The sequence below is a fragment of the Malaya genurostris genome, chromosome 1 (assembly GCF_030247185.1).
Source record: "Malaya genurostris strain Urasoe2022 chromosome 1, Malgen_1.1, whole genome shotgun sequence".
Classification (NCBI taxonomy): domain Eukaryota; kingdom Metazoa; phylum Arthropoda; class Insecta; order Diptera; family Culicidae; genus Malaya; species Malaya genurostris.
This window is the reverse complement of record NC_080570.1, coordinates 80,747,981-80,767,950: the sequence shown is the minus strand read 5'-3', so window position 1 is coordinate 80,767,950 and position 19,970 is coordinate 80,747,981. Positions and strand designations below refer to the sequence as shown.

The following is a 19,970-nucleotide window of genomic DNA, read 5'->3' as shown; positions in this document are numbered from 1 at the left end:
CGACGCCCGAGACTAACGGATATTTTCCGCGAACACTCTGAGACTGACTACCTCCTAACTCTTCCCAACTATGGGTTTTTTAGCTCCTAACATTTACTTTCGGGTGAAGCCCGAAGATTTTAGTACAAGCCGAGCTTGTGATTCTAAGTAGAAAGTTCATCCGACTTTCTCCCGAAGTTCTACCGAAAGCCGAGACTACTGTCACTATGCCAGTGGCAGTGACTAGTGTCCGTGGAAAAAAATAACTTTGTTTCTACAACATTGCTGCGCTGACTAATGGCCGGAACTGTCTATGTTTTTATAACAAAGTTTCTTCAACATCGTTGCGATGACTAATGCTCGAAAATGTGCATGCTTCTATAACAAAGTTTCTACATGAAGGTTGCGGTTACGCCGAAATTAGAGTTGGCTTGATGAGTTTCCTTCACAACTTCCTACTTTTTCTACAATACTAGCAAATTCAAAGGAAATTTTGATGATATTCTGAGAATAAGAAGTTTTATGAATATATATATATATATATATATTTATATATATATATATATATATATATATATATATATATATATATATATATATATATATATATATATATATATATATATATATATATATATATTTATATATATATATATATATATATATATATATATATATATATATATATATATATATATATATATATATATATATATATATATATATATATATATATATATATATATATATATATATATATATATATATATATATATATATATATATAATTTTGTTAAGTAACTGAGCCTTTTCGAGATAACACCAGGGTTGACATTATGCATCTAGTCATTATGAATCGAGTTTCTCGAAACGATTATTTTTGAAGTCGAATTATGGCATTACGTATCGCGTTCGAATTCTTGATCGAGATCTTAACAATGTGGTGCTAGATTCCGACTGGCGCAGTTCGAATTTTCAAATAAAAATACTGAAGAAAATAAATGTTTGTGATACGAAATTTTATTTGGAATAATATGACCACATTTCTGCAATTTTTTCCAATTGAGATGCCGATACGTTTTCAATGGCTCAGGGTCATTTCGCCGAAAGCCGTTTCGCCGAAAGTCATTTCGCGAATGTCATTTCGCCGAATGGGTCACTTCGCCGAATGCCATTTCGCCGAATGCTATTTCGCCGAAAGCCATTTCGTCGAAAGGGTCATTTCGCCGAATCCTGAAATCGTCTTGAAATCATAATAAGAATTAATTTAAATTAAAGACAAACGAAAGATGATAGCGTTAATGCCCGTTTTGATGACCTACCATTGTACTTCTTTAAAAATGATTGATTGTTGTTCTCTTGAATAAAGATTGCTTCATGAACCTCAGAGAGTAGTTCCCAAGAAAACTTGTTGACCTAACTAAAGCAAAGAAACCTAACTTTGAGTAGACCGGGGAAACGAGGCGGTTACAGGTTTGTATGCAAGAGGCCGCCGCTTCCGACGGCGGGTCGGCGGCCGACTCAGCTGGCGTCGGCTCGGCCGCCGAGCCATCTTGGCTTCGGTTATGTGGTTGCGCCACATCAGTTATACAGAAGACATAACATGCAGGAGGTAAGACCCTTACGGCGAAATTACCCTTTCGGCGAAATGACCCTTTCGGCGAAATGATCCTTTCGGCGAAACGACTTTCGGCGAAACGACTTTCGGCGAAACGACTTTCGGCGAAATGACCTATTCGGCGAAATGACTTTCGGCGAAATGGCATTCGGCGAAACGACTTTCGGCAAAATGGCTTTCGGCGATATGACCCGCTCCCGTTCTCAATCCATTTGAATGAGTAAAGAGCTTGTAAACAATCTATAGATAAACTTTTGAAATAATAATAAAATATACTCTGTGTTTTTCATGCATTGTTGCAAGTATAATACATTTACGTCGTCCGTATGTGTAGTTTTAATCAAGACTTTTAGGTTCTGCAGCATTTATTATAGGGTTTATAATCTATATAGGTACTATTGAAGAGTCGAATTAGAGTATTTATCACGAGATAGCGAAATAGTGATGCTTTTGACATTTTCCATATACTTTGAAGGTGCTAGGGAAAAAATCAATTTTCTTGAGTTTAAACACTTACTGACTATAGAACCTTACAAAAAAAAACGAAAAAAAAACATTTTTCACGTATTGTCATCAAGCGTATAATTGAAAACTTCTAGTATATTTGAAAATCGCGGATAAATATTTATATTTATCGTATTTACGAATGTCTTAGCTCTTTGCAGTCAGCAAGTTATGCGCCACTCCCAGACTCTGAGAGACTGTTGATGCGATATCGAGGCCGGAATAGAAACTCTCTCTTTAGGCAGGTTAACATTGCAATTGCTACTGCTAATTTAAATGTGATTGGTAAATTGTCGCTACCGTGTAAATCAGGAAATATGTTCCAGGTGCAATCCAGTGGAACTGAAGTCGAACAAAGAGATAAATCTAATGCACTGGGACGTGCGAGAAGTTTTGGGTTCCGTGTCATGCTACCCATATTTAATATTGTCATGTTGAAATTGTCGCAAACATTATGTACTAAAGATGATTTGTTATCATTGTAAGCAGAACCCCATAGTTCGGCTGAAAAGTTCGTATCGTTTAATAGAAACACACATTTTTTTGCCAAAATTCGTTTTTATTATTCAACATAATTGCCATCAGAGGCGATACAGCGATTATAGCGATCTTCCAACTTTTCGATACCATTTTTGTAGTACGATTTGTCCTTTGCCTCAAAATAGGCCTCAGTTTCAGCGATTACCTCTTCATTGCTTCTAAAGCATTCTCTTGAGGTCTGAGAACAGGAAAAAGTCACTGGGGGCCAAATCTGGAGAATATGGTGGATGAGGGAGCAATTCGAAGCCCAATTCGTTCAATTTCAGCATGGTTTTTATCGACTTGTGACACGGTGCATTGTCTTGATGAAACAAAACTTTTTTCTTCTTCAAATGAGGCAGTTTTTTTGAAATTTTGTCCTTCAAACGCTCTAATAACGCTATATAATAGTCACTGTTGATGGTTTTTCGCTTTTCAAGGTAGTCGATGAAAATTATACCATTCGAATCCCAAAATACAGACGCCATAACTTTACCGGCCGATTGTTGAGTCTTTCCACGCTTTGGGTTCGGTTCATCGCGTGCAGTCCACTCAGCTGACTGTCGTTTAGACTCCGGAGTGAAGTGATGGAGCCATGTTTCGTCTATTGTTATATATCGACGAAAAAAATCGGTTTTATTTCGATATAACAGCTCCAAAAACTGCTCAGAATCATCAATTCATTGTTGTTTTTGATCGATTGTGAGCTCACGCGGCACCCATTTTGCACAAACTTTCTCATATCCAAATATTCGTGAATAATATGTCCAACACGTTCCTTTGATATCTTTAGGGTGTCAGCTATCTCGATCAACTTCACTTTACGGTCATTGAAAATCATTTTGTGGATTTTTTTCACGTTTTCATCGGTAACAGCCTCTTTTGGACGTCCACTGCGTTCATCGTCTTTGGTGCTCATATGACCAGTACGAAATTTTGCAAACCACTTACGAATTGTTGCTTCGCCCGGTGCAGAGTCTGGATAACACTCATCAAGCCATTTTTTGGTATCGGCGGCACTTTTTTTCATCAAAAAGTAGTGTTTCATCAACACACGAAATTCCTTTTTTTCCATTTTTTCACAATAACAAAAGTAGCTTCACTCAAAATGCAATATCTCACAAACTAATAATCAGACAGCTATCAAATTTATACACGTATCTTTTGAAGGTTGGTACTAACTGAAAATGGTATGGATTTAATTCTAGTGGCGCCCTCTCATAGAAACGATACGAACTTTTCAGCCGATCTGTTAAGTCCCTGTGAATTGAAATCTCCCAGAATCAACCGTACAGCAGGGAATGCTTCATTTAACTGTCGTTGTTCAACTTGACCATACTCCATACTCTTCATATGGGAGTCTGTATCTTAACGTATAATGTTAGTCATTAAAATTTAAGGCTATGTTTCATGTCAGCCATATTTCGCACAAAACAAATAGATCAAATTTTTGACAATGCAATAAAACCTTAAATAAATCAAATTTCAGCATGATGCTTCGAAAATTCTACTGAAGGACAATGATTGAATCATTTGCAGCGGATGATACATTATTCATCAAATGATACAAATCCTGAGAGTATTGGCCATTGAGATGATAACTGCTCCAAAAAAAAGAAATCTGGTGTTAGTTATCCCGAAAAGACTCACGGTGGATGCGGGATGGAAGCGACGCAACGAGACTGATAGAAACTACCTGCATTCAACTTTGTGAAACAACACTGCTTGTCATAAAAGTGAAATTAACTTATATTTTCCGTCTACTCGCAAAAAGTTCGCATTCCAAATCACCTAAGTTTGAAACCGGATTCTCTCCGTGTTGTTGGAAGTGGGTTGCATACAATCCTTTTTTTGCTTGCGAGTAAATCGCCTAAATGTATACTATCCCTGACCATTATTGGCTAGTGTATTTTTAGCTTATTCTCGTGACGTATCATTTCGAGAAAATCTACATCTTATTAAGTTTTCAATGTGCTTTCACTGAGAGCACTAGTTTTGAGTTTGATGTCACACAGAACTTTTTTGTCTTCGATTTTGATCTTTTAACTGTTAAAACTACCAAAACGATAGCAAATTAATCGATGTATACGAACAGCACAACATCAAATTGAGTTTTCTTTTTGATCTTGCACTCTACTCGGGTTATGACAATAATAAACATCGTTCGCACTTGTACACGCTGAAAAGTTAATTTACCTTTGGCTTTTCACAGAAATGTATTTTATTGAAATAGTGACAGCAGAACATCTGATTCTATACTAAAGTATTGTTTCTTGAAACAACAAAGCAAGATATTTATTATTTCCGAATCGGTTAGTTTGTTTCAATCCATTCCGCTTCCAATAAACTGTTCCACTAACTATGTTGTTATCTTCAACTGGCCTAATTTTTGACGTAAAGCAAACGAAAAGGTTGCAATGTGGCTACGCGATGCGCATTATTATTGAACGCAACCTGAAAACTATTTGAAAATATGATATTATGATTTCTAACTTCGATAAAAATATGAAATTCGACGCGACAATTCCAACAAATGACGAAAACTCTGTTTGAATCTAGAAATTGTTACTAAATCAAAACAAGAAATAACCGATATATAGCTTATTTTCTGCAACCCAAAAACGCAAAAAGAATGACAGATTTTGTATTTACATGTACCATATTGATACGAAATTACACCAACTCTCAATGTTTATCGCACAAAACAGTAATGAACATTAACAGAAGCCCACATTGAAATGCCCACACACATATATATATATATATATATATATATATATATATATATATATATATATATATATATATATATATATATATATATATATCAATACAATTCTTAAACATATGTATAGAGCAGATACTTTTGCATGGTATTTTTCTATAGTGATTTTTTACCTGGTAGATTCAGTTCTGGAGATCTTTCCTCCGAATGTGAAGATGTGGATCCGAAAGATTTACCACCAGCAGCACGACCCCAACAGCCGTTACAGCAGCAACCTATGCCGGGTGGACCACCCAACATTCCGCCGCCACCAGCACCTGGGACGGCTGTGTCACCTGGGCCAGTTCCCAGTTCTGCTCCACCCACCGGTGCACCAGAGCTTTCATTGAGTTTCGGTAAAGGTCCACAACGTGGAACTAGTGCTCCATCTAGTCCTGCAAAATCGCGAGAGAGCTTATTGCAACGTGTTCAGTCTTTGACAGGAGCTGCGCGAGACCAGGGTGCGTCTATCATAGGTACGTGACACAATATTGTATATAGTTTATATCTATATTATAAGGATTCTTGAAAAGGCATAGTTGATCCAGAGATAATGAGAAACATGTTCAAAAACTTTACATTTCCTTAAATTGTTATATTAATTTTTTTCCATAAACACATCTATTTCATACACTGAAATGAAAATCTTATTTATATTCATTAGATTTATCATATGAATCATATGCAGAATATAATTCATAGAAATTATATGGAAACTTATAATCTTTATTTAATGTGTACGTCAAATCTAAATGGACGTTATCATAATGAAAGTTATAAAAATATCCCATATAATTTATATGGAAATCCGATGAAAGTCGTGAATAGTTGTGTCCTCGATATTCATCAACTGCTCCAGACCATTTTTTTTTCAGGAAGTTTCGCATCTCAATGTAATTTTAAATCGCTGACAAGACAGCTCATCCAACTTCGTTCAAGGATATGTGTTAACGGACCATGAAATATATATCCGGTACATTTCATTACTCTATCTGTTTAGTAAGATTCATTTTTTTTTATTTTCAGTCTCGGGATCTCACTTCTCTTTCGCAAATATCATGAGGTGCTCCCTTACCGAATGGAATACTAGTATAGCTTGAATCCTCAAAGAAAAGTAGTAGTGGGGAAATATCTGCTATTCGTATGACTTCCATTGAAAGTTATATATTTATATATATATATATATATATATATATATATATATATATATATATATATATATATATATATATATATATATATATATATATATATATATATAAATTTTATAAAACTAGTCATATGGTATATATGAACCTATATAAATAAATTCGAAGTGAATATAATATGCGCTTCATAAATTGTTCCAATGTATGTTGTGCGGATATCCAGTAATGGTTATAAGACGCGCCAATAAATTTGACTTAGACTGGAAATTTCATTCGTTATATGGAAATCTTGTAAAAATAACGTTAAGAAGGGTTTTGTGTTTCATAAGATTATCTCATATATTTGACATGATGTTGAACACATCTTGTAACTATTATTGGAAATGCTAATAGTGCAAAATCATCAGAATATCATATAATGTGAAAAAGAAAATTTAGCTCAGTGTAAGTTAAAACTTTAAACCTAATATATTTCGAACACAGTCACAACGGCTAGTATTTAATAAAACATATTACTACTAGTTTCCTTAAATATCATATTAGTATTTCGGTATTCATTAGTTCATCTAAACACTGTTGTTGTCAAACGATTTGCTAAGTACGTTAAAGAAGAAAAAAAACATTTATTTTGTATATGATCTAATAACAGTTTCAGGTTTGTCCATCACTGGCTATTGGTTTAACTCATGGAAGAGTAAGGAGTTTAACTTAAAAAAGGAAATTAATTAAATTGGAATTCCAGTGGTTTTATTGAAATGATAAAGAAGCATTTTTTTTCTTTTTAAAAAACTATTTATTGCAATATGAGTTAAAATTAAATTATTAAGATTTATATTGGGTGTTCAGCCACAAGTGGTGACTTTTCAGCCCTGTTATATATATCTATATATATATATATATATATATATATATATATATATATATATATATATATATATATATATATATATATATATATATATATATATATATATATATATATATATATATATATATATATATGTATATATATATATATATATATATATATATATATATATATATATATATATATATATATATATATATATATATATGTATATATATATATATATATATATATATATATATATATATATATATATATATATATATATATATATATATATATATATATATATATATATATATATATATATATATATATATATATATATATATATATATATATATATATATATATATATATATATATATATATATGATTTGGTTGTTACCATGAGGACATCATTTGCTTCCGCAATTCTGAGATTTTTGTGTAGGGAAAATTCTAAATTGTATTGTGTAAAGGAGAAAAGGAACTTATATACTAATTTACTAACTATTCCAGAGAGCGAATTGATTCAATTGAAGATTACATCGATTCTTGTCGGAATTTGCTTATAATATTATGTGACATTACATCTAATGGTTCTATATTTGTGAGTCTGTGTAACTCATTTGTACTAAACAAGGGAGGATGCTTCAACATGATTTTCAGAATTTTATTCTGAATTCTTTGAAGCATTTTCTTCCTGGTGGAACAACAACTTGACCAAATTGGTACTGCATAAAGCATGGCTGGTCTGAAAATTTGTTTATAAATTAATAATTTGTGTTTTAGACAGGAGCTTAGAATTTTTGTTTAAGAGAAAATATAAACATTTAATATATTTATTACACTTTGCCTGGATTCCTTTAGCTTTTTCGCCATTCGTAAGAAGTATTTGATTTGCTTCTTAGAGAGCAGGAATGGTTTCTGAGGTTTCTACCTTAGAAAGTTTCCAGAAAGGTTTAGAATATGGTTTAATTTGTTCATCTTCTTTAGCGAAATTTTCATTTCGCTAAAGAGTAAATCTATATTTAATTTCTTCTTGTAAATCCTTAACTATGTTTTCCATAGCAGGATCACGAGAATGTTGATATTGTCATTGACGAACATTCTTCATCCGAATGAGCAGTTGAAGATTGTCATCGATGATAGGAGAATGTAATTTAGTTTGAGCTTTGCGAACTGAAAGATTTCTAGCTTCGATAATATAATGATTCAAATTATCAATAGCTGTGTCGATGTCCGCAGAATTTTCTATAATAGTTTCATGATCCACATGGTTTTCAATGTGAGATCTGTAATCCAACCAATTAGCTCTATGATAGTTGAATATAGAACTAATTGAATTAATTATAGCTTCGTTGGAAAGTTTGAATGTTACTGGAAGATGATCTGAGTCAAAGTCAGCATGTGTAATTGGTTCACTACAAATGTGACTTTGTGATCTGTTAGAACCAGATCAATTGTAGACGGGTTTTTCATGGAAGAGAAACAAGTAGGAGTACTGGGATGAAGAACTGTGAAGTAACCAGCTGAGAGTTGATTATGAAGTATTTTACCATTACTCTTATTTTGTCTACAATTCCACTGGGCATGTTTAGCATTTAAGTCCCCTATTACGAAAAATTTCGATCGATATCTTGCAAGTTTTTGCAAATCGCCTTTAAAGAAATTTAATTGTTCGCCGGTGCATTGGAATAGCAAATATGCTCCAGCGATGAAATAAATTCCATGAATGGTTTCAACTTCGATTCCCAAGCTTTCATTAACTTTAGTATTAAAAGAAGGTCAAATTCGATGTTTAATTTGCCGTTGGATAAATATGGCAACTCCACCACCCATTCCAGTAAACCTGTCAAATCGATGAACCACATAATGTGGATTGATTTTCAATTTGACAGTTGGTTTAAGAAATGTTTCTGAATATGAATTTGGTGAGCTTCGAGAAAATTATAAAATTCGTCTTCACTCGATTTTAATGATTGAGCATTCCTATTTAAAATCATCATATAATTATTTAACATCACTGCTGAATTTCAAATTAATTATAATATTATTTGCAAATTGCCATCCCACTTGAAATGCTTCAAAAAGTGAATGGCATTGAAGGAATATTTGTAGGTAGATATCTACCTGCTACGCTAGTGTAACTGCCACTAGAAGAAAATGAGTTGGCCGATCTTCCTAATAATTTTTTTCGTTAGAAGATGAACTGGAAGGGGTTCCTGTTTTTTGTTTGTTTACATTAGAAGAATTAAGTGGTAGTTGTCTACCTGTTATAAAAGCAAATTCAATTCTGTCATTAAAAGAAGATGATGACGAGGTTGATCTACCTGGCAATAAATTGTTTTCGTTAGAAGACGAATTGAAAGGAGTACCTGTTTTGTCTTTCTCTATAGAAAGGTATTAGAATTGCTGAAAAAACGACTTTCGAATGGAGCCTCGGAGACCCATAGTGTTATATACCATTCGACTCAGTTCGACTTGTTCCCCTTATTTCTGTACCTACAGCTGCAATACCACAGACAGAAATAGTTCGAAAATGATTCAATACTACTGTTATAGCGATGCGAAAACTCGAAGCGAACACACATATTTTCAACTTACCCTGAAAGCAAACCCTGTCAGTATGGAGCGAAATCAATCTTCAGTTCAGCAACGCCATCGCACGGCATCACATTCAACATATCACGTCAATTGTACGGGTGCGCTGTGCAGCTATTTTGGCGCGCACGAATTTCACATTTCTCTCCGCTACTGCAGACACGCTGGTCTTACAAGCCAGTTGTCGTATGTTCGAGCCCCGACCTGGAAGGATTTTTAGAGTCAGTAGAATCCATAGTACTAGCCATGCAATGATTCTGTACACAAAGAATCGGCTGCGAAGTCTGTTGAAATAGAAAGGCCAAATTCCACAAAAGGAATGTAATGCCAAGACTTTGCTTTGCTCCGCTACTTTTATGTATGAGATTCGATATGGCTCGCCTGAGGGCGCCATGCTCGCAAGAAAGGATGTTGCCAATGATTAGTCCGGGAAATGTGAGAGCTGGATATCTTGTTAATATGATGTCTTTGCTGAAAGTCAATCTATCGAACTGAGATAGCAGATCTCACACTGACAATTAGTTTTCGCATATGAAATGACTACTGGAGTTGAGATGGGTGCCGTTACCCTACCAAATTATATTCGCATCTTGTACTTTTTGTAACAGTTGTGTTTGGGTTAATTTAATGAAATTCAACAAGTATGACTACAACTGGCCCCAACTGGTGATGCAAATTTTTCTTTTCGGGCATTGGTAATACTTCGAATTCAAATTGAATTGTTCCATTGCACACATAAATCTTGTTTCTGGATGAAAGTTCAGCGCATTGTGACAGCAATAATTACATCCATCGTGAAGATAGAGATTCAAATTTCTGGAATTTTAAGAAAACGAATTTTAAGAAAAACGAATCATAAAATAACGTGCTCTCGTCAATAACTTTTTTCCATAAAGTCGTTCTTCAATTTGAATTGACGGCATTGAACACAATTTATACATCAAAAAATGGAAACTTGTATGCTGTTTGGTGTCCATACTCAATTGAACATGTGGTGCGAAATGAAGAAACACATGAATCAAGCCGTATCCAATTGTTACACGCAAACACCTGGCACGCCATATTGCATTTTAGTTGAATTCTATAAAAGTGAGTAAATTGGAGTCAAATTTGAACAAAGTTCAATGTTTGGATGCTCCGTGTTTCGAATTATTCAGTAAGTAATATAATTCTTTCTAAAACATTTCGTCTTAACAATAAATAAATAAAATCACTTGTTTTGTCTGTTTTTTATAAATTTTATTTAAATTTATATTAAATCTGTGTTATTTCAGGTTGATGAATCGTTTGCCGAAATAAATCCAGATTTTTCAATGTATAATTTATAAAACTGGTGGTGGAGCTGTTTGTTGGCGCGATCACTTAATTTCAATGAAGGGCAACATTCCGTATTACTTCGGATTGTCGTGCCAGTGCTTTGAAGTGTCTGTCAAAGCCACCCTGCAGATAAACTGTTTGTAATCGGAACGCTTACCGTAAATTGCTGATCAATATTTATGTATGTATGTATGTGTGAAGCCACCATCAGTTCAAGGCATTACCAGTGTATGCGAGTAGACTTACAGTAGATCCGAATTTGATTATCAGATAGCTTTCATATAAGCAGTTATAGTTAAGAAGGCCAAAATGAGTTCTGAGGACCCGGCGCCTTCCAGCAAGAACATTCGGTCATATAATAAAGAATTTTGTTATACAAGCTTAAACCCGCCTGATGGTTCGTTTGTTAGAAGGGTGCGTCTTACTCATTTCAGACCTCCAGGGAGAAACACAAAGCTTCCCCCACGTGACTCAGGTTGACAATCGACTCCATCATCCAGTCATTTGCTTGTACGATACCCTGATGCACTTATTTAGCATGCTTAAGTTCCTTCAGCCGCTTCGAGTAAATTTTTAAGGGTGGATTACAGGATGCTTAGGCTGCTTATGATATCATGACATTTGTAAGCTGCTTGAGCTAAATCATTCCATTTTTCGAACTTTGTATTACTTGACCAATTACTAAATGCAAATCGTGAATACCATATCTGGAGGAGTAATAGTGGCATTCAAAAACCATTATTACTACTGTTTTATGCATTGGCTTGAACGATAAGAAGAATACTGGTATAATCACTCCTCATATTCACTCCGCTAGATCAGAAAAATTGCACATTTTTTCATATAATTCTTTCCGAACTCCGAACTCAACGCCATTCGTTAATTGTAGATCGAGTACTAATTGAAATGATGAGAATGATGAGGTGAGACGACTATTGATACAATTATTTTACGAATGCAGTGTTCATGTCAAAGTTAATGGGTGCAATATTTAATAAAATGATAATTTGAGCTTTTGAATGTTCAATAATTTCTTATTTCATCACTAAATTGTTAATCGGAAATTGATCCTGTGATTGTCATGCTACGAACATTCATCAAAACAAGATTAAGTAATATCATCAGAAGTCGCTTTTGGAAAATTGAGGAATCAATTTCAAGTATTCATCTCGGTCATCTCTGCTCCACCGTTCATCTCATATGTCGAAACAATTAGTTTAAGGTTATACAAACAATCTCCGGGAAACAGCCATTGTTGAAAAACGCAATGGCAGCTTTCTCTACTATTTCTTGATGAATTTCTTGAAATTCTCTACTATGATCTTGATTCGTATCGTTTAATAGAAACACACATTTTTTTGCCAAAATTCGTTTTTATTATGCAACATAATTGCCATTAGAGACGATACAGCGATTATAGCGATCTTCCAACTTTTCGATACCATTTTTGTAGTACGATTTGTCCTTTGCCTCAAAATAGGCCTCAGTTTCAGCGATTACCTCTTCATCGCTTCTAAATTTTTTACCAGCGAGCATTCTCTTGAGGTCTGAGAACAGGAAAAAGTCACTGGGGGCCAAATCTGGAGAATACGGTGGATGAGGGAGCACTTCGAAGCCCAATTCGTTCAATTTCAGCATGGTTTTTCGTTGTTGTTTTTGATCGATTGTGAGCTCACGCGGCACCCATTTTGCACAAAGCTTTCTCATATCCAAATATTCGTGAATAATATGTCCAACACGTTCCTTTGATATCTTTAGGGTGTCAGCTATTTCGATCAACTTCACTTTACGGCCATTGAAAACCATTTTGTGGATTTTTTTCACGTTTTCATCGGTAACAGCCTCTTTTGGACGTCCACTGCGTTGGTCGTCTTCGGTGCTCATATGACCAGTACGAAATTTTGCAAACCACTTACGAATTGTTGCTTCGCCCGGTGCAGAGTCTGGATAACACTCATCAAGCCATTTTTTTTATATCGGCGGCACTTTTTTTCATCAAAAAGTAGTGTTCCATCAACACACGAAATTCCTTTTTCCATTTTTTTCACAATAACAAAAGTAGCTTCACTAAAAATGCAATATCTCACAAACTAATAATCAGACAGCTGTCAAATTTATACACGTATCTTTTAAATGTTGGTACTAACTGAAAATGGTATGGATTTAATTCTAGTGGCTCCCTCTCATAGAAACGATACGAACTTTTCAGCCGATCTGTTAATGTGTTGGATACGAATTCGTCGTAAGTTCGACGGGTTAGCTAGTACTATAATATAACTACAGAGAACAGACATCCAAGCTAGTGCAACCTTTTTAAAAAGCTGTGTAAACATACATGTTAAAAAACCGTTAAAAATCACCGTAGCACACGACTTTTCCCGCATGAATGTCTGTTGGATATCTGTTCTCTGTGATATAAAATAATATAAAATAATATAATACAATATAATATGATATAATGCAATAATAATAATAATAATAATAATAATAATAATAATAATAATAATAATAATAATATTAATCAATAATAATAATAATAATAATAAAAATAATAATAATAATAATAATAATAATAATAATAATAATAATAATAATAATAATAATAATAATAACAACAACAACAACAACAACAACAACAACAACAACAACAACAACAACAACAACAACAACAACAACAACAACAACAACAACAACAACAACAACAACAACAACAACAACAACAACAACAACAACAACAACAACAACAACAACAACAACAACAACAACAACAACAACAACAACAACAACAACAACAACAACAACAACAACAACAACAACAACAACAACAACAACAACAACAACAACAACAACAACAACAACAACAACAACAACAACAACAACAACAACAACAACAACAACAACAACAACAACAACAACAACAACAACAACAACAACAACAACAACAACAACAACAACAACAACAACAACAACAACAACAACAACAACAACAACAACAACAACAACAACAACAACAACAACAACAACAACAACAACAACAACAACAACAACAACAACAACAACAACAACAACAACAACAACAACAACAACAACAACAACAACAACAACAACAACAACAACAACAACAACAACAACAACAACAACAACAACAACAACAACAACAACAACAACAACAACTTAGTTATCTCATCAATTGACGACCCCATTCTCAAATTCCTTTGGAAATTCCATTTCTTGATTTTTCAATATTTATGTAAAATACTTAGCTTTTAGCTTGAACATTTCAAATAACAACTTATATCAAACAATAGGAGGTCGATTTCTAGACCTGGTTGACCGCCATAGTCAGTTTTCGTTTACGTCGATCCTCGCAAAAATCCACTTTGGGAGGCCCTCTTATATATCAATGGATGTAAGTTTGTTTGTTTGTAACGCCATAACTCTGTCATATAACTTGACGAGAATCGGTACGTGTTTAAGACCTTAGAATCATTATGCATATCTTATATATGGCTATACGTGGGTGGATGAAGCAAGTGCCTTTTAAAAGGGGGTGAACTATTTAAAACGGCATAACTCCGGAACTACTTAACGGATTGCCACCAAACTTGGCAGAAATACTTCTTGCTTTTCTGAGATGTTCATATGGTGTTTTATGGAGGAAGTAGCGTAGTAAGTTTCCTTAACAGGAAGGGTAATGAAAAAAATTGTCCAATTTGACAAGAATCTATACTTTTTTAGGACCATAGAAACATTTTGCACATATTAAATATGATTATATGTGGGTGGATGTAACGAGTGCCTTTAACAAGGGGGTGTAATGTTTGTAACAGCATAACTCTGAAAGTACTGAATGGATTGCTATCGAACTTGGCACATATACTTCTAACTCTTCAGAGATGATCATATGCGTATTTTTATAGGAGAAGGAGCGTAGCAAGTGTAATTAACAAGGTGAATCATGAACTTTTTGAAAACTATACATACTTTTTGCACAACTTGGATATGATTTGAATGATATTCGTGCAGGTGCCTCTAAAAAAGAGAGTGTAATGTTTGTAACGGCACTCCGGAACTAGTGAACGTTTTCGATGATATTATGTTATATTATATTATATTATATTATATTATATTATATTATATTATATTATATTATATTATATTATATTATATTATATTATATTATATTATATTATATTATATTATATTATATTATATTATATTATATTATATTGTATTATATTATATTATATTATATTATATTATATGAAATTGTTCAGCTTTACATTTGAAATAACTTTCCAAAGTCATGATATCTGACGAAACATACTCTACGTTAAATGGATGCGTTAATAAGCAAAACTTTCGGTTCTGTGCCACTGAAAACCCTCAATGAATTCATTTAGGGGTTAGCCAAGTTTTGTGCTAGGCACATAACCATTTTTATTATATTTACGTTTCGTCTTAATTAATTGATGAAGCCTCTATACGACTCAAAAGTTACAGTTTGGTGAGGTGTTTGTGTGGATATGATGATTGGTCCCTATTTTTTTCAGGACGATGATGGAGCAACAAAAATTTTTAATGGCGATCGTTATCGAGCCATGATAAATGAGTTTAAGCATGTATAGCGATATTCTTCTCCATGCACTGATTGGAAGAACATATTTTATTTCCGCGGAATACTAGTAAGTGACTATGCTTACATATCTACCCAAACCTTTTTGTTCGCTTTTCGGTAACAGAGTCATAACAACGCTACTGTAAGTCTACCAGCATCCACTGGCAAATCATTGAAATGATGATTCACTTAATATCACTCCTCTTTAAAAAAACGATTTTCTGCAAGCAATTCAATCGTTTTATTATGTTGTGCCGAACGGAGACAACGAATTGAAAATGAATGTTTTCTGTTCCAAAGACACTTTTGAAGTATTATGTTTTGTAAACCAGAAGTCAAAGGTAAAAACAAATCTATTAAATAGTGCAGTTACTCTTTCAAAAGCCCAACGTTGGTCGCTATTCACTGGGAAATTGAGTTGACCATCTTATTCGGCTGCTGTCGTAGCGTCATTACTTGCACCTCCCGAACCAATGGATGCGACTTTCGCTTCCTAACATCTATGTTTATGTTCGCCAGGAACTTTTTCACCTCACTTGTACCTCCCGGCCAAACTTGTTGTTGTTGCTCAGAGTCGTCCGGAACTGAGCTTTCTATCGATGCTCTGATTGTTGTCTAATAGTGTCAAGATGTTGTAGATGCCAGAACGGGCGTATCCAGCGTCGACAAAGTGCCGCACGATACCCGTTTTTTTTAACGCTTACACTTTTGAGCAAAGTTGCTTCATTGTTTTTGTTATCACGACTAGAGTTCGACTTATAGAGTTCTTAAATTTTGTTTGCTTGAGTCCATGGGTTACTATGATTGTTGCTGCAAGGGCAAAGCTAAACCCATGAAAATCGATAATTTTTATCCGAAGTTTTCGAAGTTTTCAACAAGAGAAAAAGATTCTCGACGGTGTTTTAGATTTTTGCTATCATGGTTCTTAATGTTGAATAGATTGCATATGCGATCTTTGATTCTTTACATCGCAGTTTTAACTGAAACGTTACTAACCATAAAATGTTCAACTGAGAATTCGATCAGTGGCGCGACAAGTTAAGTCCGTATCCGAGCGAGTTGCGCTGCGGTACGATTCGCACGTGCAGATCGCAGCTCAATAATTCACTTCTCCGAGACAAACATTAATTGCACTCTAAGATTTTACCAGAATTGAATCAAACCCCTAAGGTTACTTTTTCAACAATAAAAAAGAAAAAAAATAGCCTCAAGTTTGAAATTTTTTATTTGTATACTTTAGTTTTGGATCTCAAAATACACCCAATCTAACTAATTGTTTATTCAAACCCAAACCTCACACAATCAAATAAAACGATCGATTTTCTATATTTGGAAGTGTGTAAGAAGCATGCCCGTTTTATTCGTACTCACTTCCTCTGTCTTATGTCTGTTATATTATCCACCCTATATTAAAATTTCAAACCGCTATGCAAAATCGTAGAAAACTTCTCAATTGGACTCAAATTATATCAATTTGTAGTTCATATTAGTTGAATTTCATTACACCGGTTTCCAGTTTTCCATTTCGGAAGTACCGGAGATAGTGGTCGAAATCTTTAAAATGTAGCTCACTTCATTTTCTTGAATCGATTTTCACTGCCTTAAATGTACCACTGTATTAGTAATTGTATCATAAATTTAGTGTGCATATTTCCGTCAACTGCTTAAGTGTGATGAAATATTATTGTAATTTAAACGGAAATAAGTTTTTCAAAGCTGCCTCATGAAACATTTTGATGAAAAACGATAAAATGAACTCAAATTGAAATTCTTTTTGTTTCTATTTTTTATTAACTATATTAGGTGCTGCTGTTTCGAGTGCAACTCGTGTTCAACCATTCAACAAGGACAAGTGTTTCACATTGCTTGTATTAGACGACCAAAATACGGACTGGTCAAAATACTTTCGCGGCAAGCGACTTCACGGTGACTATGATGTGCGAGTAGAGCAAGCAGAATTCAGAGAAATATCGCTTACTGCCAACGCTGATGCTGGTACTTTGGTATCCTTCAACAGAGGGAGCTCTAAACAACCGAAATCATTCCGACCAGATTTTATTCTGATCCGCCAAGCTCCGCGAGATGGTACCAAAGATCACCGCTCTACTCTTTTAGGCTTAAAATATGGAGGGGTGCCGAGTATAAATTCACTGCATTCTCTGTATCAATTTCAGGTAAGTGTAATTGGAATCCAACGATTTTTACGCATTACATTTCATAACTACAGTATAACATAATTTGAAATTCTAAAGCAACCGAACAATTGTCCAATTGTTATAGAAGTTTGGCTTTTGCTTGGTAGCCTCAGGTTTTTAAATTACAGCAACGCTGAAATTGCTTTGCTCGTTAGTATTTTAAAATTATCGCTTTTGGAAACAATATTAGGAATTCTTTGTCTTGTAATCAATCAAACGACATTGTATTTTCACTTTTCACTTTTCACGCATACAGGATAAACCATGGGTATTCGCACACTTACTTCAATTGCAACGACGCCTTGGAAAAGAAGCATTTCCGCTTGTAGAACAAACTTTCTTCCCAAATCCTTACGAAATGGTAAGCACAAATACATTTCTACACACACACACACACACACACATATATATATATATATATATATATATATATATATATATATATATATATATATATATATATATATATATATATATATATATATATATATATATATATATATATATATATATATATATATATATATATATATATATATATACATATATATATATATATATATATATATATATATATATATATATATATATATATATATATATATATATATATATATATATATATATATATATATATATATATATATATATATATATATATATATATATATATATATATATATATATATATATATATGTATGTATGCACAAATCATCACTTTTACTTCACCAATATTTATATGTTCTCCTTAGAAAAATATTAGACCCGTGTTATTAGGACGACCATTTTCATGTTACGGTAGATGAAAAAATGGATGTTTTCAATTTTCTTAAAAAGACATATTTTAAAAGTCATAACTCTTGAACCACTTGATCGATTTCGCAAATTTTTAGATATGTTGCCCATAAATGCCTAAAGATTTTAGAAAATATATGCGAATATTATACAGTTGAAGTTTGTGTTTTCATGGTTTGCGACCATGGGCACTATGTCATTTAATTGTTTTGTCAAGCTGAAACATTTTTATATAACGCATAATTTGGCCATATATTTTGGCCTTTCTCATATATAATGGTCATTCAATCACTGTGAACACCGACTTTTGAACCGAGTGTCATATACCATTCTACTTAGTTCGTCGAGTACGCAAAATGTCTGTTTGTGTGTATGTGTGTGTATGTATGTATATAACCATTGTTGCACTCACTTTTCTCAGAGATGGCTGAACCGATTTTCATGAACTTAGATTTAAATGAAATGAAATCTTGTAACCCCACACAAAGTTCCGGAATTACAGGGTGATAAGCGCAAAAAAAATTAAACAAGTGCACTTACTATTCTCAAAAACGGCAGAGCCGAATCTCACAAACTTAGATTCAAATAAAAGGTACAATTGTCTTATATAAAGTTCCTGAATTGTATTTTGATCCGACTTTCAGTTCCGGAGATACAGGGTGATTAGTGAAAAAATTCTTATTTCAAATTACTTTTTCACTTTTCTCGGTTTCTGATTCCGGAAGTAAAATAAAATAATAAAACTACAAGGATCAGCCCCATGGAGTTGTTCGAGCCGTTGATGTAGACCAAGGCAACCAAAATTTCTAATGATCTACAATCAAAAAGTTCAATCAATCCGAACCAACACCGAACATCATTTGTCTTGATTTGCATTGGTTTTATGACCGACGAAATTACACCATTATCCCAAATATATGCAATTATATCTTGCACATACTTGCGATTTCGATAATTAAGCTTCTCTTCGCCATGCTTGTGTTCAAGTTTTTTATGCAAGCAATTTTTTAGCGTTAAGTTTCTCTACCATTCTGCGATTTCGGTTGAAGCGATAAACT

At 33.5% G+C, this 19,970-nt stretch overlaps 1 protein-coding gene across 2 annotated transcripts in view; it reads left to right on the top strand.

The window, feature by feature from the left end:
* The window catches only part of LOC131440613 (synapsin), a 139,701-nt gene that overhangs the window by 36,243 nt on the left and 83,488 nt on the right, over positions 1 to 19,970 (top strand). Inside the window, exons 6-8 of one of the 2 annotated variants that reach the window (XM_058612049.1) lie at positions 5,526 to 5,860; positions 17,725 to 18,095; positions 18,373 to 18,477. In XM_058612049.1, the coding sequence (XP_058468032.1) occupies positions 5,623 to 5,860; positions 17,725 to 18,095; positions 18,373 to 18,477 (714 nt within the window). In that variant the 5' untranslated portion in view covers positions 5,526 to 5,622. Of the gene's footprint in view, positions 1 to 5,507; positions 5,861 to 17,724; positions 18,096 to 18,372; positions 18,478 to 19,970 lie in introns of both variants that reach the window. The other variant, XM_058612050.1, reaches the window with a different exon arrangement.